General features: G+C 36.8%; 1 protein-coding gene across 4 annotated transcripts in view; it reads left to right on the top strand.

Moving 5' to 3' along the window:
• DIAPH3 (diaphanous related formin 3) overlaps nucleotides 1-23,726 on the top strand; it is a 473,874-nt gene that overhangs the window by 285,429 nt on the left and 164,719 nt on the right. For all 4 annotated transcript variants that reach the window (XM_045588685.1, XM_045588684.1, XM_045588687.1 and 1 more), the window contains one exon: nucleotides 19,528-19,652. In XM_045588685.1, coding sequence (XP_045444641.1) covers nucleotides 19,528-19,652 — 125 coding nt within the window. The remainder of the gene's footprint in view (nucleotides 1-19,527; nucleotides 19,653-23,726) is intronic.

Raw genomic sequence — 23,726 nt, 5'->3', positions numbered from 1 at the left:
GATGGCATGGCGTTCAATTAACATAATCCCTCCTTATTGGCTATGGGTGCTGCCATCTTTGCCACAGTGTGAGGGTCAATTAGCATATTCCCTCTTTATTAGATAGGATACAAATGTATGGCTATACATTTTGGGAGTGACTCACATGAAATGGTGGACTATATGTATTATTTGTGTTGAACACTGGCCATTAGTAATGTCAAAGCATTTTGTAATCTATTTTCTTCTTAAAATTCAAATCTGTCAATTTAAGAATACTTTATCTTTTTTGTATTATTTATTGTGAATACTCCTTCTTAAATAAATAAATAAAAAATCACTTTTATCATTTCCTACCTTCTTTTAATGCTTTCCTTCTATAAAATAGGTATCATAGCTAAAAAACATGTGATTAGATGAGATATTCTTTGGCACTTATTCCTGAAATCTATGTTTCTTTGAAGTGTACATCTCATATAACTTGGGGTTAGGGGAATGTCATGGTGCTGAAAATATTGGTCTGGATTTAAAAAAATATATATATCTTTATTGATGTCAGAGAGAAAGGAGAGGGAGTGATAGATATTAGAAACACCAATGATGAGAGAGAATCATTGATTGGCTGCCTCTGGCATGCCCCACACTGGGGACTGAGTCTGCAACCTGGTTGTGTGCCCTTGAATGGAATCGAACCTGGGACCCTTCAGTTCGCAGGCTCACTGTTTATCCACTGAGCCAAACCTACTAGGGCTGATCTGGATTTTTAAGACTAAAATTAAACTTTTAAGTTTATTTTTCACTCCTGCCTCCCAATGCTCTAATGATGTTAAATTACTTACTTTGCTTTTACTTTACCTTAAAATGTCCTTGGTTAGGAGAGAGAGGGGGAGAGGAAGAGGGAGAGGGAGAGGGAGAGGGAGAGGGAGAGGGAGAGGGAGGGAGGGAGGGAGGGAGGGAGGGAGAGAGAGAGAGAGAGAGAGAGAGAGAGAGAGAGAGAGAGAGAGGGGGAAAGAGAGAGAGGGGGGGGGGGGAGAGGGAGAACTTCAAAAATGAAAATAATTCAAACTATTTCCTTATATGAAATAATGTGAGACAGGGATGGCCAACGAGCATAGAATAAAAAAACATTAAAAATAGCTTCGTGATACTTAAAATAGTTTTTAAATTATTGACTTTTTAATAGGGAAGGCGACATTTCTGAAATGAAATTTCTGATATTTTGGAATGCATTTTGAATTAATGGCTTGAAAAAGAATTGAAAATGGGTGTTTTTGATGAACATTAAACTTGATAAGTAACAGTGGTAGAGAAAAAAGTGGTGCAAAATGCCTTGAAATATAGAGGACATTTTGTGTGTGTTTTTCTAGTGAAAGGTAGTTAAATAGTTAACAGCTTATGTAAACATTAGGTTATTTAGCAAGAATTAAAGCAGTGCAAACATTTTCTGCCTGATAGCAGTTTCTATTTCAGATCACTTTACCATCTTCCCTACTAGTTCTGAAGTTGAGTGGCAATCTGAACATACTTCTCTTTCAGATGCATTTCTCATCATGGAATTTATTTTCTAGCAGTTTTGCTTGTAAATTAAGTTTTTGAGATATCATTTATCTATCATGACTCGTTTGATTATACTTAACATTCTGCATGAATATTATGATGTTTTGCTTTTCAAAAATATTTAACTTTCATAAGGGCTTGCAGAGTTGTAACTTGGTAATTAGACTTTTCTTTTTGTTTTCTTTCCTGGTGTTTCTATGGGGCAGTGGGGGCCTGAAGGGGTTTAGTTTCCATCTGCTTAGCAGAGGAACACATATGTGGATGGGTCAGCAGATAACCGTTAATGTGTTTCACAGGGAGCAGCCAACTTCATATTTGAAATAAAATAGCCATTACTAAGGTAATTTATACTGTAGGTGATTGTTGAGCATAAGTTCTTTGTATGCTTATACTACCTTATTAATGAAGGGAATTTTAGAGGAATGATTTTGATATTTTGGATGAAATAAGTCCGTTTGCTTTGGAGAATTTCAATGCTCTTATATATCATTATTTAAAAGTTTTCAGATTTGAAATCTCCTCAGTGAGCTATCACATGAATTAAATAGTACCTTTGTTTTTGAGATATAACAAATCTTAGCCATTAGGTACTCCTGGATCAGCAGGGGGAACTTTCATTGCAACTAATGAGCTTACCCGTATGACAATTTTTAAAAATCTACTTCATTAGGGCGGCTTCTTTCCTCAGAGTAATAGCTTATGGCTTATCTGTTGTATTTCAGTGAAAGTAGTTTGGCTCATTATTGTATTTCTCTACACCATTGTGATAGTTCTTTCCTTTTCTGACTTCTTGGGGTTGAATGCATTTTCCCGTGTCTAAACAAGTAGAATTAATAAACTTTGAGCTATGAAGGTTTTATAGATTATTTCGCATAACCTCTTTTATTATTAAATTGGAATGGTATTTTGTTAATGAATAGGAAATAAGATAAAACTGTGGGGTTTCTTGGGATGTATTAAAACAAAACAAAGGTAAGTTTATAGTGTCACCTTGTTCAGCTCTATTTTTTTCAGGGTTATCAATGCTCTAGCATATATTTCCGTTATCCTAGATAGTCAACTCTGAATTCCAGAAAGACCATGCTACTTCACTCATTAACAATTCACTCATTCATATAACAAACATAGTTGTGTCATGAGTCTATGCTAGAAACTTTTCTTGCCTTGCTACTGATCCATGGCATAGTTTCGGTATCTTGGTGGCATAGTTTCGGTATCTTGGTGCAATGCAGGCTCCCTCACTCATACCTGGTTTCTTCCCAACTGGTTCCACTCTCTTACTCTCAGTATCCTTTGCCTCACCTTCTTCTTTTATGCATTGTATTGCTGTTATTAGCCTAATAGTGCATTCTTTTATTTTCTCCCCTATGGCTTCTCCTCAGGTGATCTCTCTAGTTTCCAAAGGCTTAAATACCATCATAACATTAATGACACAAATTTATATCTGATACTTCCCCTCTGAACTCCACGCTTATATATCTGCAAGCTTACTTGCCATCTCCAGCCACATCTCAATGTGTAAATCACAATGTGCAATAAAATGTGGCTCTTCATTCCTGTACCCTTAACCACTTCCCCCCATTTAATTATGTGAGAAAATCCTTCTCAGTCCCTTTCCTTCTATTCCCTTTTCTTATTTGCCATGCCTTTTTATAGCCTTTCAGTATCTTAACTGAGAGCTTTATGGTAGATTTTAAGGTAAATCTATAGCAAGTGGTAGCTGTGACCAAAATGTTGTCTAGTTCTCTCCTTCATCAAGTCAAAAAGTCAATATCATGTTCTCTTTTGTGCTTTCTTCTTAATGGAGACCTCAGCTAGCTTTTTATGTGTTTCACTTTGTCCTTAAAAATAAATTTATAGTTTTTCCAGAAAATCTTAGACCACTGTTTAAGAATTTCTACTATATACTAGAAACCATTCCTGGAACTGCTGAGAATATAGTTAGTTTCTAGAGAAAAGAGAATATTCAGTGTACTATCAGAGTGGATTTAATGATTATCCACTTTTATTGTTACTTTTTTCTGTTTCCACGTTTTTACCTTTCAGAAGTATTCTTTGATATATATTTTTTCTTTTCATTTTATAGACTCTCTGCTTTTAAGGCTTTATTTTTTTGCTTTTAGGTAGTAATTTTCTTGTTTTTATCCAAATATTTGTCTACTCAAATACATTTCTTGGTTTTCAGTTCCTCGTTTCTTTCCAACATTTTATGATAAATGCCTCACTAAATACCAAATGTTTATCTTTTATGCACCTACTGTGAACACTTAGAACACTTACTTTCCAGGTGGCTGCCACCTGGAAACTGCATAGTATTTGAAAATTTCAAATTCATCTGCTATAACAATAGAAGGCATTTCAAAGCCTTTCATTAACCTCCTATGCTATTGACTTCCAAAAAAGGCAATTAAGATTTGTTAGTGAATTTGATATAAATATTTTTAATATCAGTATTATTAATTCAATTGCATTTTATATTTTAAACATATATTGTCAGTGCATTAAAATATTTATTGTGCAGCAAATTAACAACATAAATAGCATTGTGTTAGAACCATTATATCATGAAGGTTATAGGTGATCTTCATAATTTTGTGAGATAAATAATTCATGTTTCATATCAATTGTAGGATATAAAAGTTTTTGAAAATATACATTAGGATACATTTCTCCCAATATAATGAAGTAATTTGATGGATACATTATTGCTGGTGAAGGACATTTATATTACAACAATTTTATTAGAGGAGACAGCTTTGTAGAATATTGCTTCAGTTGAAGATACACACATACACACATACACACACACACACACACACACACACACACACACTGAATGGCCAGATTATTATGATCTCTGAATGCATAATAATCTGGCCACTAAGTGCACTTTCTTGAGTACCTCATTTATTTGATATCAAAGATACTATAAATTGTGCCCCTGATCAGTTTTCCCCTTTGCACTGGCTGATAGAAAGCTCAGGGTAAATAGGTGATTGATCTTCAGCAAAAGTCTGGAATACTTTTGAAATACAGATACACTTAGTGGCCAGATTAGTGTGTGTGTGTGTGTGTGTGTGTGTGCGCGTGTGTGTGTGTCTTCAATTAAAGCAAGCCCCAGTACACATACACACACACACACACACACACACACACGGGGCCCGGTGTACAAAATTTGTGCACTGGGGCTGGGGGTCCCTCAGCCCAGCTTGGCCCCTCTCACGGACTGGGAGCCCTCATGAGATGTCCTACTGACGTCTTAGGCCAGCTTCCCATGGGGTCTCAGCTATAGTCTGGTCTCCCTCTGAGGGAGGCGACCGGGTCAATCATGGGAAAGTGCCAGCCCCCTCACCGTGCTGCTGCAGCCATTGCCAGTCACCACAGCCACCAACGTGTTTTTATCAACATGTACTACAGTCCCTTCACCATGAAAAAATGACAACTTTCTTTAGGCATTTTCAAGATGTGTCTTACATAGGATATGACATTTCTTTCTTTTTTTAATCCTCATCTGAGGATATATTTCATATTAAGTGTAAATAATTCATTAATTTATTTTAGAATGCATTCATTTATAATGGAATATACTGAGTTTTTTCCTTTTCTTTTACTCATTATATTCCAATGTTTAATTTATTTGCTTCTTATTCTTGTTTGGCTAATATAAAGTTCTTATTTTATTATAAGCAAGTAGTTGATAAAGGCTAGTTACACTGAATCATCTTTTGACATTTTTCTAACAGGGTAGAAATAGAAAAATGGTTTTGCCTATTTTTTTTTTTTCATTATCCTATAGAAAGAGTGTAAACATTTGGTGTCTCTTAATTGCATAGCACTGGTTTCACAGATAAAAGTAGACTAACAAGCCATGTCTGTAAAGCTGGTCTATGACTTCTGTGTAGTTAGGCCTCAATGATCTATCCTAATTACCAGTAATCACGTAATAACTAGACCTAGGAATCATAAAATAGTGTTAATGCTCTTATAAGCAAAATATTAAAAAGGTAAACTTATTATAAAAATGTGATCCACACAGTTTTGCTTACATTTACTAAAAGGGCAGTATTTGTAAATTAGCACTAAATGATATGATGAAATATAACCAGGCCATTCACATGGCAATTACAGGACGTATGGAAAATATTTACAGTGTCACATAATCACTAAGAAGCCACAAGGTCCACACTGTCGGCTGAGCAGCATTTTGTTTTAAAATCCTATCATTTTATTTTCAAGGGATATCTTTGTAGGCTTGGCATCAGAAGTTTAAATTGGAGACTTTCATGAGATAATTTGATAGTGCAAATATAAACTATTTTGCAAAGCAGCAGAATAGAATAGAGAAAGAACATGGCCAAAATCCCTAGGATTCGTGATTCTGTGGCCTGACATTGAAGAACGGTGAGCAGGGAGGAACTACTTGCACCTAAAGTTGTTGGGTTTTTTTGTAATACTAAGCTAGAAATGTTTCCTGAGTTGGCTGCCGCTTGAGTTGACGGATGATGATGGAGAAGGAAACCACATCAGGAAGACCTCTATATCTTTTTGGAGGCTAGCAGACGGAAAGTGGCATCAATATAGCATTAATCTTTTCGAGAAACTAACAGTTTACAGTGTTTGCAGATTTTGGTCAGCTACACATTTAAAATAGCTACTCACACAGTTCTGTCAGTGTCATCCACGAGCCATAGCGAACATCAGGTAGCAGGGCAGGATCAACAGTGACAGCTGGGGTCTTGGATCTCTTAGATTGCTGTCATAAAGCAGTATTTACTGCACCTCTATCTTGAAGCATGAAGTGGAAGATTACAAACAAAGTAGATGAAAGAAATTTTCAGAACGAGAGCATTCTGAAAGATAGCTTAACATAGCAAATCCATATACCATAGAGAAATCGAATAGTGGGTGGAACAAACACATTTATGGCAGTTTGGAGCATCTCTTTGCTGACCAGATTGACCTGGGACCGAATGGGTGAAGAGGCAGTGACCAGATGCAGCAGGTAGAATTGCAGCTGCTCCTCAGAAACTAGACTATTTATAAAGCTTACAAAATGTTGAATGATTAGTTATATTAATAATTTGTAGGGTTACCATAGCTAATTGCCACACACTTTAAGCAACAAATGTATTCTCTAACTGTTGAGGAATACAGAATTCTGAAATCAAGGTGTGGGTAGAAGTGGTTCCCTTTTGAGGCTCTCAGGTAGGAACCACCCAATGCCTTTTTTTTTTTTTTTTTTTTTTTTTTTTTTTTTTTTTTTTTTTTTAGCTTTGAGTGGCTGCTGGCCCTCCTCGGTGTTTTTCTGCCTCCATTTCATATTGCCTTCTTTGTGTCTCTGTGTCCTCACCTCTCCTCATAGGGACATTGGTCATTTGCTTTAGGGCCCACCCTAAGTCCAGGATGACATCTCGAGATCCTTAGCAGATTCCTTCTGCATAGATCCTGTTTCCAATAAGTCATGTTCTGAGCTGCAAGTAGACATGGATTTTGGGACATTATTCAATTCAGAACAGCCATCTTTGTCATTGTTTCCATAACTGAAGGTAGATTATCAACTTTGAGTATTAAGAAACATCTAAGGGAAATGACACTAATAGGTATGGGAAGCATCTATTGTTATGTTGTGAAACATTTGGGTGTTTAATGGTTGTTGGTGAGTTTATGGATCACCCTTATATTATATGCAAATACCAAAGCAGTTAAAACCAAAATTTATAGTATACCTCCGAGTTTAAGGAATTTTTATTGATAGTGATAATTACAATAACACCAGTAAATGACTTCAGTGGGCAAAATAAAAACATGGCTCCAGTTAGCTTCAGAGGCAATGTATTATTATTTTGAAGCTAGACAATTGGGCTTCAAACCCCACATTTACCCTTTGATAGAGGTGTAACCTTAGATGATTGGGTTACAGATTTGAAATAGCTATTCAAAAAAACTAAGTCCCAGAGAATAAGAAAAATTCTCTGGGACTTTGTTTTTTGATTTGTTGTTTTTACCTATATTATGGGAATTAAATAATTGTGCTTAAGTCAGAGATTTGTAGTAAGGATTAAATAGGTTATGATGTAAATATTCTTCAAGCTTGAATAGCATCTAGTAGGCACTATATACATATCCTCTATCTTCTACATTTGTTGTAGTTGTTGTTGCTGTTATTTTTCAGTGATTATTTTCTGTTGACATAGATCTGCATATGTTGTCAGTAAATGTGCAAATAATCATGAGACTCTGTGAATAATATAAAATTTTACAATATATTCTCAGAAGTTATTGCAGCACATTACAACTATGTCTTACCTGAGACCTATGCAAGCTTTAGAATATAAGGCCAAAAACTTCGTAGATTTATGTTACTGGAAAATTTTGGCACTTTTCTAAAAATTAGAAAAAAGCATACGTATTGGAAATTGCACAAATCATAAGTTCAAGGCATTTTCACCAATTGCACATTCTAGATTAGGGAATGGAATTTGGAAAATGAGTTCTCTTTTCCCACTTATGCTGCAGCCTGTCTCTTTATTTTTATTTCATAGTTTGAGCTTTGATATAAGATTTCTTTAAAACAGGTTTCTACTACTACATAATCTTTAAAAGTAATTAGCCATCCAGCAACTCTTCAACAACTTGGAGGTTATTATTTTTTTTATGGAAGTGTTTGAATATTAAAAACAAACTTATCAGCCCAGAATTATTAAAGAGTGCCATATGGAAATTGGAACTAACACTTTTAAGGTAAATGATATATGTGATAGAAGCATCTAAAAAGATGTTTACTCACCTTCAGAGGAGTAAAAAAAAATTTTTTATTCCTCTCAGAATAGGTCATCTTTAAGTGATGGCAATTTGTCAGCAGCTGTTTGTCAAACTACATACTTTAAGGGAGAAAGAACTAGTGCTCATTTACAGTTTTTGGTATGTTCTGACCCTTTAAGGAAAGAACTCTTTCCACAAATTGTATCAAGCCCTTGCTGCATAGTAGACACTGTCCTAGGCACTAGTATTAACAAGGATTAGACTTTGAGTGAAAAGAAAATAGCAGTGGCTTAAATAAGATATTTTATTCATTATCTCATTGTTGATTCAATGCCTTTTCTGTCCCAGGCAGCATTTGTGGTACTGCATAGAGTATATAATCACAAAGAAAAGTCTCTGCTCTCCTGTAGGTTACATATTAGGTGTGGATACAGAACATAAACGGAGCTAGTATATTATGTCAGACAGTCAGCTTTGGAATTCTGGGGCAGGGTATTGGGAATTCATGTTGAGTTGTCAGGGGGGCCTTTAGGGAAGGTGAGCTCTGCAAAATTTGAAGGAGGTGTGAGTTGCCAGCATTTGAGTATTTGGAGAAGCACTTAGGCAGAGGGGAGAGCATGTGCACAGTCCCACAGTATGGAAGTGCTGCTGAAACAGGGCAGAAGGGGAGTGTAATAGGCAGTAAAGTCAGAAAGATAACAAATCCTATAGGACATGATTGGCCATTGTGTACGAATTTGCCTGTTCTCTGAGATGGGAACCCTTGGAAGGGTTTTGAGCCGGAGAATTGTGACAGTCAGGCATCCCACAGATACTAGGGAAGGTGTATGGGACAGACCCCTGAGCTGAAGGGAGAGGGCTGTCCCCTCCTCCTCTTCTTGGAAAGACTTCAAATGAGTCACCCTGAACGATTGTGTTGTAGAAGAAGCCAATTTTTAAAGAAGTGAAGTTAGTAAATTTATTAAAGAAAGAAAAAAATAAAAACAAGGCAAACAAATCTAGCAAAATACATCTTTAAAAAAAAAATCTAGCCTATATGGCCCAGATAGACTTCCCAAGTAATTTAGTGAGTGCCCTGGGCGGGGGCAGGGGGGGGGGAAGAAGGGCTCAAGGGGTTATATACCCTTCTGTCTATTGGTATTAAATTCTTGCCAATATCGTGGTATAGATTAACTTTCAAGTTTCCCATTTTACTTTGTTATGGCTTTCCCAAAATTCACCAGAAGCACCTGGCAATTTTATCTTGCCAAGCCCTGAGACTGCTAGCCCTGAGACTGCTGGCTTTTTAGTTTAGGGAGTGAAATAAATCTGCCCTTCTCCCTCATGCCTCCCTTTTCCTGCATTCTTTAGTTTGGGAGGCTTTTAACCATTTGCTCTCCAGTGTCCTTGGTTTGGGGAAGATAATGGATTGTTATTTGCTAACTAGTTGCAATCTGTTTGACCTTGTTTAATTTTCTTGTCTCAGTTTCTCTATTTTCCTAGCTTCTCACTGCCCTGAAACAGAATGCTATCTGATTGGTATTTTCAAAGGATCGCTTTTTCTGTTGTGTTGAAGGGGTGGGGGAAAATGTAGAACAATGACAGAAGCAGCGAAAGTGTCAGGATATAATGTAATAATAATATGGGGGAGATATAATGTTGACCAGGAGGAAGTATTGAGTGTGGTAAGAAGGATTTAGACCAGTGGTTCTCAACCTTTCTAATGTCGCGACCCTTTAATACAGTTCCTGATGTTGTAGTGGCCCTCAAACATAAAATTATTTTTGTTGCTACTTCATAACTATAATTTTGCTACTGTTAATGAATTGTAATGTAATTATCTCTGTTTTCCAATAGTTTTAGACCCTACAGCAGCGGTTCTCAGCCTGTGGGTCATGACCCACAGGCTGAGAACCGCTAGAAGGGTCACCTAAAACCATGGGAAAACACAGGGTCGCCGGATTTAGAAAATGAATTTACATTGAAGGTAGAACCAACAGGATTTCCAATATGATTGGTGTGTGGGATATGAGGAAAAGAGATGAGTCATAACACCAGTCATCGACTGAGATGTAGGAGTAAAGATCTAGACAGGAGAATAACTTTGGAATTTTTCAGGTCCAGAGAGGTACAGCTCAGGACTTGTTAGACTGCATGGTCTCCACTAGTCACGTATGAAAACTCACAATTTGCCAATCTGTCAGTTTATGCTTAATATTTACCATGGAACACATTAAAACCTCCCTGGCATACATATATACACAAAACCATTTTCCTGAAGGAACATTTTGAATGCTGTAACAAACCACCCTATTACGCTTGTCTAACATTTATTTACCACTAGAAACCCAGTGCATGAATTTGTGCATGGGTGGAGTCTGGCCAGCCTGCCCTGATGTGGGGTGGGATTGTGACAAGGCCGGCTGGGGGCAGGGGCCCTGGGAGGTTGGCTGGAAGGCCCCGCCCCCAATTGGACCAGTTGGCCAGCCATTGTGCATGACATAGCAACCCATAGTTTGGACGTTCTGGTGTCACTTGGCTTTTATATATATATAGATATTCTTTTGTAATAATCTTTACATATTTTTTTAACTGATTTCAGAGAAAAGGGACAGGGAGAGAGGGATAGATACATCAATGATGAGAGAGAATCATTTATTAGCTGCCTCCTGCATACCTCACCTGCAACCTGAGCATGTGCCCTGACCGGGAATCAAACTGTGACCTCCTGGATTATAGATCGATGCTCAACCACTGAACCATAGTGGCTGGGCTATTTGCCATGTTCTTGAACATCTTGTTTATAATATAACAAGGAATAATCAAATAATTATAAGTAAACACGATTTTCTATTAGATAGGCTTTTCCCACTAATATTGTTTTTTTTTTCTCCTTCTTCTAAAAAGCTATTTTGCCTTCAAACCTCTGCATAGTTGAGGAAGACAAGGCTGCTTATTTCTCCCCAGTGTGAGTGAAATGGGACAACAGAAATGGTTGGCACTCTTTTGTTGGCTGTGTCCATCATTTACTCTGCTTGCATTCTACCTTTCTTCTCTCAAGGTTCCCACCAAATATAGGCAGTTTTCTTGCAGTGTGATGTTAGCAATAACAAGCAAACCCCTCATTGTACAGAGTACAGTAAAATCATGGGGGAATGCAATAATCAGGACAATGGGAAGAAAGAAAAACTGAGCAGAGGAGGGTGGGCGACTTGGTGAGGATAACAGGCTACTCACTCAGCATTGCTTCTTTGAATTTATTTTTTTCTGTTATGAACTAAGCTGCAATTTATTTTGACTTTGGGCTTTTCTACCATATTCTTTCAATTTATATATTTTCAAAATAATAATAGGTTTTATAATGGTATTCTAGATTTTATTTTATAGTTTTATAAAATACCTTTATTATTACAATCATCTAGGAAAAATTATTTTGTTGGGAGCCCAAAATACTATAGCCTCTAGTTTCCTTAATAAAACAATTGTGTTGGTGAGTGTAAGAAGGTTAATTTAGGTTGAATGAATAAATTATTTTCTGGTAATATTATCAGAGGAGTACACGAACAGGATTCCTCTATTGCTATCGGGGTTCTTGAGGTAACATGAAATTAGCACTTTCAGAAGCCCCCATGGGAGAATGAGATGTGGTAGAAGACTATTTGTATGGAGTTACATTCCTCAGTTTCCAGTGTTCCATTTCCCTTAAGTCAGTCCTGAAAGAAGCCAGTGTTCAGAGCTTCCATTCAATGTTGCAGCCTGGCTAGTTCAGCATCAGGTTGAATTAAAGTCCATTATGCCATCGTGAGGGTTCCAAATGGCCATGGCCAAGATAGATGGGTGCAGGGGAGCATGACACCTCCATGCAGAAGTCCTAAGAGGGCCAGAGGCCCAAAGGTAAAGAGAGTGCACTCTTGTCTAGGAGCTTAAATATCCATTCTGACCACTGATTTGCTCCCAGGTGTGATTGACAGAGAGATAAGTGCCTTCCCACATTACTCAGGCCTTATCCAGACTGCCTTTGTCCAATTGCTTCCCGCATCGATCAGCTGGGAATAGACTTGGCAAGTGTTAATTGCAGCTTTCTGACAGAACTGTATAAATGGCATGCCTTTATTATCTAGGCTTCCCTTCATTCCTTTCTAGACTAACCAGATTATTTCAATGGTAACAGTAATAAGTTGTTTAACCATTCTTTAAAGAAATCAACTTCTCTGGAATATGTCATGATACCTAAGAGTGAAGGACATTCTTTGTAAGCTTGGTATGGAATAATAACCAACTACTCCAGGACATATTCACAGACAATTATCATTTAATTACAAAGATTACTTAAATGTGTGTAATAATCTCTACTCTTTTTATTTGAAATTTTAACCTGGTAAATCATAGAAGCCATCATATTACAGAAATTCATGATTGCTTTAAACTTAAATATTTATAGTTGTGATTTTAATTTTTATTCAAAGCTTATTTAACACCTCTAATGTATAATTATCATAATTAAAAGGAGATAAGTTTGTGTCTTAGATTTTAAGTTTCTAGATATTTAATCTGTTGTATTTTCCCCATTTCATTTTTAAAAATCTTTATTGTTGAAAGTATTACATATATCCTTTTTTCCCCAATTGACCTCTTCTAACCTACTCCTGCACCCCACCTCAGGCTCTCACTACCCAACTGATGAATAAAATATGGTATCTTCCCTAAAGGAATTCCTAGTCAATTGGGGGAGGAAAGCAAATGAAAAAAAAGTAAAATAGAGTATGGTAATTGCAAAGATGAGACAATTATCAGGTATCAAGGTAGGGAGAGCAGCTCACCAAGGGGTGGCTATAGTGTTTGACTATTGCTATAAAGTATGAATTCAAGTGACTCTGGCAGAGTGGACAAGGCCAATAGACATTATTTCCAGCTTCCTTTACAGAATGGATGAAGAGGAACGAGGTAGGGAATGCACAAGCAGAATACTGTTTTGGAAGTAAACTGGGCTGTATCTGGATTTGAGCCAAGCCATATTGTCAATGTAAACAGTTTACTGGATGGTTTTAAGCAGGAAAGGGATGTATTTAAATTAATATTGTCAAGTAAAATGCCAGGGGTGTCATGATCGTTTGGATCTAAGGATCCTGTAAAGGAGAAAGAAGGTTCAAGACTAGTAGGTTTCTAGCATAGGAAAAAGAATCCAAGGTTCTTTCTACTGAGGTGTGATGATTAAAGAAGGGCAATGTGTTAGGGAGAGACACAGATGTGTGAGGTGACAGAGATATCACCTCTGTCTGAGCATTAACCTAGTGCAATGCAAAAGTTGAAATTGCCTTAAAATAATCTAACTCTGTTTGATGATGACTATGTTTTGTTACTTCTAAATCATGAAAAGGAGTAAAAACCCAGATTAATTTCTTAGACAAAAAAAAGTGACAAAGTTGAAAGATAAAAATTCATGCACAGGTCGTGTACAGACACCAGTAAACATTTCTCTGATTGGATACAATTTAAAACTCACTGTCGTAGTTCAGATTCCAATATAAAAAATATAGTCACTGACCTCAAAGAACATGACACATGTGAAAAATGTGGTTAAATTATGTTTGAAGATGTATAAAGGAGTTAACTCTAGTAATATCATTGCTGAAAAAAGGAAAAACATTAAGGAAATACTGAAATATTCTTTAGTATTACCCATTACATGACCCTAAAAACTATATTATGTTTTTTTTAAATTATTTAATGTAAATTGTTTTATTTAAATTTCTGCAGAGAAAAGTTACTAGAATCCTATATAATAAAAGGGTAATATGCAAATAGACCAAATGGCAGAACAACCAAACAGCCAATCAAAGCATAATATGCTAATGATATGCTAAAGTTGCTCAACAGCTCGCTATGATGTGCACTGACTACCAGGTGTCAGACAGTCAATGGTTGACCAGTCACTATGACATGATATAATAACTGGTCAACCATTAACCACTTGGGGGTAGATGCTCCAACCAGTAAGTTAGCTTATTGCTAGGATCGGGGACTGAGTGAGATGGTCTGGACATACCCTGGAGCCTTCTGGGGGTCCCTTCCTGGCTTGTTCCTGCAGGCAACTTCCCTTGGGAGGTCACCAGATGCAGGGCTCATTGTTGGCAAGCACTGCTGTGGCAGCACGAGCCTCTCCTGATTGGGTGTGATTGGGTTCGAGCCCACAGCAGGCACAGTGGGGCTGGGATGAGCGGGAGCAGCAGGTAGGAACTGCAGGCGGCATTGGACCTGTGGGTTTTGGCCTGATCCCTACAGGCCACCCAGAGGGACCTCACCCATGCATGAATTCATGCACTTGGCCTCTAGTATATACATGAAAATATATAACAATATTGATCAGATGCATTAAATCAAAATATTTATGAAATTATTTATCTTGATGCTTCATAATTTCAGGTGTACATGCACACATTTTATCAATTTTACAATGTGTGTTTCCAAATATATGAAAACTGCATGATAAGATATAATATGAAATATTTTACAGATCCAAGATATAGATAATTAGTAATAATAAAAGAGGTAAACTTACCATTCTTAGTAATAGCGAACCTTCATTGTCCACCCCTTCTGCCCTAAGCAACACCTAAATATGCTGTTATTTACAGATATAATAATTTTCATCAGTGCTGGGTTCATTGAAAAGTTTTGCATGTGTTATATACCCATGTTGTTTCATGCATGTTCATATTCAATGAGTGAATGTGGATCTTTGGAGAAAGCAGTAGATTATATTTTACTAGTGGCCCAGTGCACAAATTTTTGCTTTGAGGCTACAATGGGAACAGGGGCAGATCTAGGCCCATCCTCCAGGACACCTCCTGCTACGACACTGGGTCCCTTGTCTGCTGGCAGCCCCTCCTGCTGCCACGCCCTGATGGTACCAGTCCTGCTCACACCCATTGTCCGATCGGAGCGATTGGGGCCTGCATCAGCAGTGGGTGTGAGCTGGGCCTGCAATGAGTGTGATTGATGGCTGTGGTACAGTCAGTGGGTGCAAGCGGGGCTATTGCTGCCAGCCCTCATCACCCATCAGGAGCAGGGGCTTGTGGGGAAGCCCTGAGGGGTGATCAGGACTGGCAGCCACCACTCGCACTCACTGACAATGCCAAGTGATCGGGGCCAGCACGGGGTGCCAACTGCAGGTGCAAGTGGAGCCAGTGACAATAGCAAGTGTGAATGCCAGGCAGGACCACTGTGTGCGAGAGCAATGAATTTTCATTAAAAAATGAAAATTCATTGCTCTGATGACAGTGACTGGCACTCCACCTTGTTCTGGTGTCTCTGCTTACCTGCTCCACCATCCTGCCATGACTAACGCCTGCCATGTTTTGCACATGCCTCCTGATGATCAGTACACGCAATAGCGACTGGTTGTTCAGTTGTTCTTACATTCAGTTTTAAATATATACTAGGGGCCTGATGCAGGAAGATTTATGCAAGAATGGGCCTTCCTTTCCCTGGCTGCTGGCACCGCCTTTCCCCTCTGGCCCAGAGCCGCCTTTCTGCTCCAGCCTGGAGGGGAAAGATCTGCCTTTCCTCCTCCCCATGCTACCCAGAGGCCAGGAGTGGCTGGGGTGGTGCAGAATGCCTGCCTCATTGCCATGGTGATGACACAGGTGTCCCACCCTGCCCACGTATGCAGAATAACTGGCCATAATTGTTGGGTTAATTTGCATATTCCTAATTGGCTGGTGATTGTCATGGTAATTGACAGTCAGTTAGCATGTTACTCTGTTATGTAGATAGATTAGCCTAGAATTTGCACTTGCCTTTCTCTCTTCCAATTGTCCTTTGGTCTTTATTTAAAAACCACCAGTGAAAAATTGATCAATTGTGCTTAAGTCCTCTTAACTATAATGTGCAGGTAATGTGCTTGGAGACTGCTGATGAAGCGTGAGTCATAGCTTCGTGGGGTTTTCATCTGTAGAGTAGCCAAAGAACCATTTCTTTCAGGTGGCTTACTTTTTATGATGTTAACCTTAAATGTTTGAATATGCCGCAGACATTACTAATATTTTACCCTTGAAATTAGCAACTTTTCTTTTTGGCCTGACTTCCATAGCACTGTTTTCCCTGCATGATGATGGTGATTTACTTTCACTTTGATTGTAATATTAATGACTTCAATTGTTAATCTCTTCATTACTTACTGTTCTAAGAATAAGAGTAGCACTGCATAGTATACTCCATTAAAAAAAATTCTTCATCCTATGTTATAACATATGATCTTTTATGAAATATCTGTGAGGTAAAAAAACATAAGGTGGGATTCTCCCCATTTCACTGATGTTGAAACTGGGGTCATTAAAAAGGTGCTTAAAATCACAATGATAGGACATAGTTGCTGACCCACAGGCTACCAAGGAGTTGGAAAGGCTCAAAAGATCATCTAAGAAGCCTTTCATGTGAACCTTAAGCCTGTCTTCTCTCAGCCCTCTGAGAAGCGCTCACTCACTGGAATGGCTTCGTGTTCAGTTACAAGTAGCTGGCCTCCTCAGAGGGCAGCCCAGGCCTTTGACCGCACTGAGGATGACCACTCATGAATCAGAAATGTACTTCTCTTACGCCTCATCATAGCTACTGGAGTTCTGCCCTCTGACCAGGCACTTCTCCATCCATGTGGTATAATAAAAAATATTTGGGCTTTTTCCTGGTTTCTGACATAGAGCTCTTAAAACCTTTGAAGTTTCTTAAGCAATAGTCTATTTTCTATGCAATGAGATAATTCACCTACAGATGGTGGGGAGGGGTAACCGGGATGTTTCAGAATTGGAGGGTTGGGGGTGCTGTTGGTCAGAGATACCAACCATGTGGTTTAAAGGTTAGAATTATCAGTCCACTCTCTGATCTTCAGGGAGGGGAGAGAGGAGGTGGAGATTGAGCTTAATCAGTAACGAACAATGATTTAATCAACCATGCCTACATATTGAGTGCTATGAACTTCCCTCTTAGGGCTGCTTTTGCTGTGTCCCAGAGATTTTGGGTTGTTGTATGTTCATTTTCATTTGTATCCAGGAAGTTTTTTTTTTTTATTTCTTTCTGGATCTCTTTGGTAACCCATTCATTGTTTAATAATATGTTATTTAGCCTCCATATGTTTGAATGTTTTTTGTTGTTTTTACTGTAGTTGATTTCTAATTATATTCCATTCTCAAGCATCTGCGAAGATGCTTGATATGATTTCAATCTTCTTAAACTTGTAGATACTTGTTTTGTGTTCTAACATATGGTCTGTCTTTGTGAATGATCCATGTACACTTGAGAAGAATATATATTCTACTGCGTTGGGGTAAAATGTTCTACAGTTTCTATGCAATCCATCTGATCCAGTGTGTCCTTTAGAGTCTCTGTTTCTTTGTTAAGTTTTGTCTGGAAGATCTGTCCAGTGAAGTTAGTAGCTGTGATTATATTGTTGTCAATCTCTCCATTAAAGTCCTCTAGAAGTGTGTTTGTGTGTGTGTGTGTGCGTGTGTGTGTGTGTGTGTATACTTTTTTAAAATTTTAATTAAAAAAAATTTTTGGTTCTTTGATTGAGTGATATTTTCAAGTCTGTCTTCTTATTCCATTTTTCCCCTCTCTTATCAACTTGAATAATATTTTTCTCACCTTGTCCCTTCCACATGTCCATTTTCCTTTTGAAGTTCATGGTAGATCAAAAGGATATGAAAACTGTGTACCTTTTTCATAAATATTTTGTTTCTAAAGTGTTTTACCTTTTATATATTATAATTTTGTCCTTTTAAGGCATTTAATATGACTCACCCTTCATCTTCCCCTCCTCTGCTGTGTATTCTTCCCAGTGTGTTCTTTATTTGTGTTTTGTCATTCTTTATCTCAGACTGTTCTTTTTTCATAGTTATTATATCTTTTTTCATAGTGTTGAGAGCATTTTTACCATTTTTACATAATTCATTACTCTGAACTCTGTTTCAGATAAATTTCTTAGCTCTGCTTCATTTATGTCTTCTTCTGGAGAATTCTCTAGTTCTTTTATTTGGGGGTTGTTTCTTTGTCTTCTCATTATGGTTGTCTGTTTGAGTTTGTGACTATGTTTTAGGTAGATTCTCTACACCTCTCAATCTCTATCTAGTGCAGGACAGTATTAAAGGCTGTTTCTGACTAATTGGATAAGACCAAGACTCAGGGCCGCCAGAGATGCCTCTGCTTACAGACTATAGGATTCTGACTTGAATTGCACCAGGCAGTCATCCTCAGGTGTGGGGAGAGTTTTTTCAAAGGGATGAGGCAATTGCTTCTGCCTATAGGCTGATTGTTACTTTTAAATCTTAAGTGGCCTCAAGGTAAGATGTTTTCCAATAGGGTGTGTTGACTGTCTTCCCCCCAGGCAAGGCAAATGTCTATGTGTGAAAGTTGTTCTGTGCTGCTGGCCCAGGAAACTTGGAATATCTTCCTTCTGAGCTCTATTCTCGGAGTCTCCAGTCCTGGGCTCTGCTCTCACTTCTCTAGTCCGCTGCACCTCCCTCTGCCAGAGGCACAAGGTGGGTGGCTCCACAGGGGATTTTTATGCATTGGCCCTTCAAGGTAATGCACAAACTTTCAGCTGCCACTTCCTTGCAAACTCACCCCACTCTTTTTACAGATAGATGCTATTTGGGTACCCTCCTCAGATTTTGTGCTCTCTGCTAGGGAGCCCAGTGTGGGTATTAGATTCCAGAGTTGTGCGTGGTACTCTCCCCCAAAAGCTGATATATTTCTCCAGGACTTCAATTCTGTGAGTGTCCAGCCTGCCCTTTCATGCCTCTCCCTCTCGTATCAGTCTGTATGCCTTCTCCACCTTCAGCCCCAGGGTATCAGGGTTCTCTCCTGTGAGTTTTTTGTTGATTATTCCTGAAAACTTTCCGTATTTCAGTTGTAATTATAGCTTGTTCCTGAGAGCATGTTTGTGCAGCATCCACTTTCTCTGCTACCATTTTTAATCTTAAGAACTTTAATTTTAAACACATTTTCTAAATACCGTTTGTTCATGTGGTTTGCTATAAATTTTATCTAATGTCTTAAAGACACTTTAATAAATTTACTTTATTCCAGGATTTAAAAATTGAAAGTTTTAACAAGTTTACTGATTTTTACCTTCCCTTTATTATAATAAATTTTTTACTTTATTGTAAGGTTTTTCACAAATATTTTGTTTTTAGAGTGTTTTACCTTTTATATATTATAATTTTGTCCTTTTAAGGCATTTAATATACTCTCTTTCAGTCTCTGTAGAAATGCTGGAAAAGAATCTGAAGCAGATGGGAAGGCAGCTTCAACAGATTGAGAGAGATTTGGAAACCTTTCCCCCTCCTGAGGACGTGCATGATAAGTTTGTGACAAAGATGTCCATATCCTTTTGATATCTAAATAAATTACTAGTCAAATAGAATTACAAATTATTTTAACATTTGAAGTACATTTGTATAACCAGAGATCATTCTGTAGTACCACATAAAGACTTAATCTTTACCTTCTTGCAGGGAAATCTATCAAAGTGTTTATCTGAACAATACTGAAATGTATTTTATTGATTTCCATTTTTCCCCTTCTTATCAACTTGAACAATATTTTTTCTCACCTTATCCCTTCCAAATATCCATTTTCCTTTTGAAGTTCATGGTAGATTAAAAGGATATGAAAACTCGAATTGAGGAATTTTGAATCTAACATGATGTGATTTTGATATTTTGAAATGTTTCAGGATAAAGAGCATAAACTGGTGTGAGTAATCAGCTTAATTTCAAGGCTCGTCCTATGCTAAAATTTAACTTGTGTTCCAGAAATTTTCTATTTTCTTTAGAAATACTACATAGTTCAATAATCAAAATTGAGTTTGTCACAATCACTATTTGCGCAGATATTCTCCAAACCTAAAATAAAATTGACATATATGTGTGTATACATACTTATAGAAAATCAGTAGCATGAGGCTTGTGTTCTGCTTAACATAAGGTTTCTTTTGAATTCAATTATCTTTGATTTTGCTAACTTGGTGGCTTAATCTCTAATGAGTAATTGAAGTAATAAACTTTATTTCCTGAAACTAATGTTGAGTTGCTTTGCAAACCATTCTGTAAAATTAGAGACTGATATCTTTTGTGTTATAATAAAGTATTGCTACTATGCATTATTAAAATTCCATATGGACTTCAGAATTATACATGAAAGGATAACCCATTTTTAAAATGAGTTCTTATAAATACACACTCCTAATATTTATTTTAAGCTGAGTTACTTGAAATAAAATAACTACTTTTCCTCTTTCTAATATCTCTCCTGAGACTTGGCATATCACAAAATTATTATTTGGCTTGTCATAGATTTTTTTGTATATACTTTCAGCTTAATCGTGAATTAGTTCAATTTTAGCTATCTCTACAGTATCTTTGGAGAAATATCATAAAAATCCACTCAGCAACAATCAGTTCTGACTAATGTATTTATTTTCTTTCCTATCTTTCCTACCTATCCAGTTTCTTTATTTTTATAAGACAGGGCATTATTATCACTCTACTAGATATGGTTATTTTTTTAAAACTAAAAATGAAATATATTTATCAAAAGTATATTTTGCAGTTCCTTCTCATTTGGCAACATATGGTTTTCAAAATTAATTTGTAAATTTTTTTATAGCACAGTTTTATTAATTTTACCATTCTTGGTTTTTTTTCTCAATCATTTCTATCATGTTAAAATAGTCATATGTGCCAGTTTATTGTAATCATTAAGTCCTATTAATGGAAGTATTTATTATTGTTCTTTACTGATAGAAAGCGTTTTAGAAAAGTTTTTGCTTGTATAGAGTCTCTGGTAATCCATTGTGAGTGTACTAATTATGCAAGTTGGGTTTCTAGGACATGTAACTTAGGATGAATTCCTGAGCTGAGAGCCTGTGTAGCAGAGTCATGCTTAGCAGGTGATCTCTGGACCTATTAGTACTTGTATTCATGTGATACAAGAAGCTGAATGATGTCTCCTTCTTAAAAAGTATGCAACTCATAAAAAATACTAGCAGGAAATCAGAAAAATAGGAAGGATGATGCTTTGTTGGAAACAGTTTTTTATTCTGAGTACAATTATACTCCATGGACATGAAAGCTACTATATCCTGTTGCTAAATATCACAACCTAGAAGCCTCTAATGAACTGATTAGCATTCATGTATCTCTTGGAAGTCAGATATATGAACAGTTGGTGCACTTTGCTATTGACAGAGCTTATGATCATAAATATACTTGCTGAGATTAGATTGCACTCGTTTGCTTTTCCTCTTAGACATACTAGTTTCAAGGTAATTAAATTCATTCATTGTGAAGCTTTGTTTACTTTAATTAGGACTGACAACAAATCAGATCTTGAATATTAAATGCATTTATAAGATCTTATTAAAATGGCAAATTATGAGCTGCTTAGATCTTAGAAAATGCAAGAATATGGAAATGAAAATGCACAATGAATAAAAATATATTTAATTAAAATTTGGGTTATTAATGCTCAAACTTTGTTTTAAATTTTAGTGCTTATTAGTTGAAGCACATATCAAATATGTGATTCCTCAACCTGTTCTGGAAGAATATGTATATTGACCAAGTTGTTAAGAATGCTGCATTATTACAACTGGATATTTAAAGTAAAAATCATAATTTAGTGAACTATTAAGGTGTTAATCAAATATTCTTAAATTATGATAGAATTTTTGTTATAATAGGAAATTTTACTAATAGTGTTCAATTATAGTATACCAGAGGCCTGGTTTACGAAATTTGGGCACTCGGGTGGGGCTGTCTGTCAGCCTGGGAGCCATCAGTAGGACATACCTAGTGCTGCTGCAGAAGCAGGAAAGGCTCCCCCTGTGGGAGCTCACTGACCACTGGGGGGCAGCTTCTGCACTGAACGTCTGCCCCGTGGTGGTCAGTGTGTGTCATAGCAACCAATCTTTTCACTCTTTGGTCAGTTTGCATATTAGCCTTTTGTTATATAGGATTATTATATGGGATTGTATTTTTATTTTTCCAGTGCATGCTTTCTTTACATATACTACTTAATATTTAAAAATGTTAATTTAGTACATCTTTAAAGGCTTTGCACAATTATTTCAGAGATAGCACATTGACTTTTTTTTAAAGAAAAATATTTAATATGTTTTTATTGAATTTTAGAGAGAGAGGAAGGGGAAGGGATAGAGAGATAGAAGAATCAATGAGTGAGAAACAGCATCTATCTGCTGCCTATTCTATGCCCCCTATTGGGGATTTAGCCCAGTTATGTGCCCTGACTCAGAATTGAACCCATGACTTCCTGGTTCCTGGGTCAATGCTAAACCACTGAGAAGCACAGTCCACACCACATTGACTTTTAATAATAATAATAATGTTACTTTCCAATTGCTAAACCTGCTTAGAAATATATTTAGAGTTGAATAATACCAATGTAAATATTTGCTTGAAAAATATGTAACACATGTTCGAGGTGGGTGCCATATATATTGTTATATACAAACTATTATATGTGAATAATATTAAATTTTATATAACAAGTTACTTGACTCTTTCCTATGTTATATTCTTTAAATTTCTTCATTGCAATCCTGCTTTTATTCTGCACTTCCTTTTTATTGTTGTTATATAGCAATGTTTTAATCACTTCTGATACTTCTATGAAGATGCTGAAACTATCTCAATAAATTCCTTCAAAAAAAGACATCTTATCTATATCCAACATTACATAAAGTATAGCATTTTTCAGGTAAAAGAATGATGTACATTTTTATTTAATTGAACTAAAGTGAGTAAATAAAACAGAAGAGTGGAATGGCTGAAATGTAAGTTTGTATTATACACGGTCCATTTGCAGGAGTGAAAAGTTGGGTAACTGTGTGATTTGTAAGGGCAGATTTTTCTTTCTTTAATTATTTTGCTCTCTCCTTCCTTCCTTTATCACTTGACTATCTTCTATGAAATCCATTCTTTTAATTTAATTTAATTTAATTTAATTTAATTTAATTAATTTTTTTTACAGAGAGGAAGGGAGAGAGATAGAGAGCTAGAAACGTTGATGAGAGAGAAACATTGACCAGCTGCCTCTTGCACACCCCCTACCTGGGATGTGCCTGCAACCAATGGACGTGCCCTTGACCGGAATCGAACCTGGGACCTTTCAGTCCGCAGACCGACGCTCTACCACTGAGCCAAACCGGTTTCAGCATGTAATCCATTCTTAATAAGCTTGTAAGACTTGGGTTAAAATACCCTGCTCCCCATTCTCTGTGAATCTTCAATTTTATATGCATCTTTTTCTTCTCTGAAATCTTAGGACATTCACAAAGGTTATTACACAACTTCACATGTACTGCTGTTTTACTGTCAAGCCTCAGTTACTTCTGTCAATGTCACCTTAGGACTTCCCTGGAGCCCAATGTAAAT

The sequence above is a fragment of the Pipistrellus kuhlii genome, unplaced genomic scaffold, assembly GCF_014108245.1.
Source record: "Pipistrellus kuhlii isolate mPipKuh1 unplaced genomic scaffold, mPipKuh1.p scaffold_m20_p_3, whole genome shotgun sequence".
Classification (NCBI taxonomy): domain Eukaryota; kingdom Metazoa; phylum Chordata; class Mammalia; order Chiroptera; family Vespertilionidae; genus Pipistrellus; species Pipistrellus kuhlii.
Note: the sequence above shows the minus strand (reverse complement) of the source record. Positions and strands in the feature narration are given on the sequence as shown.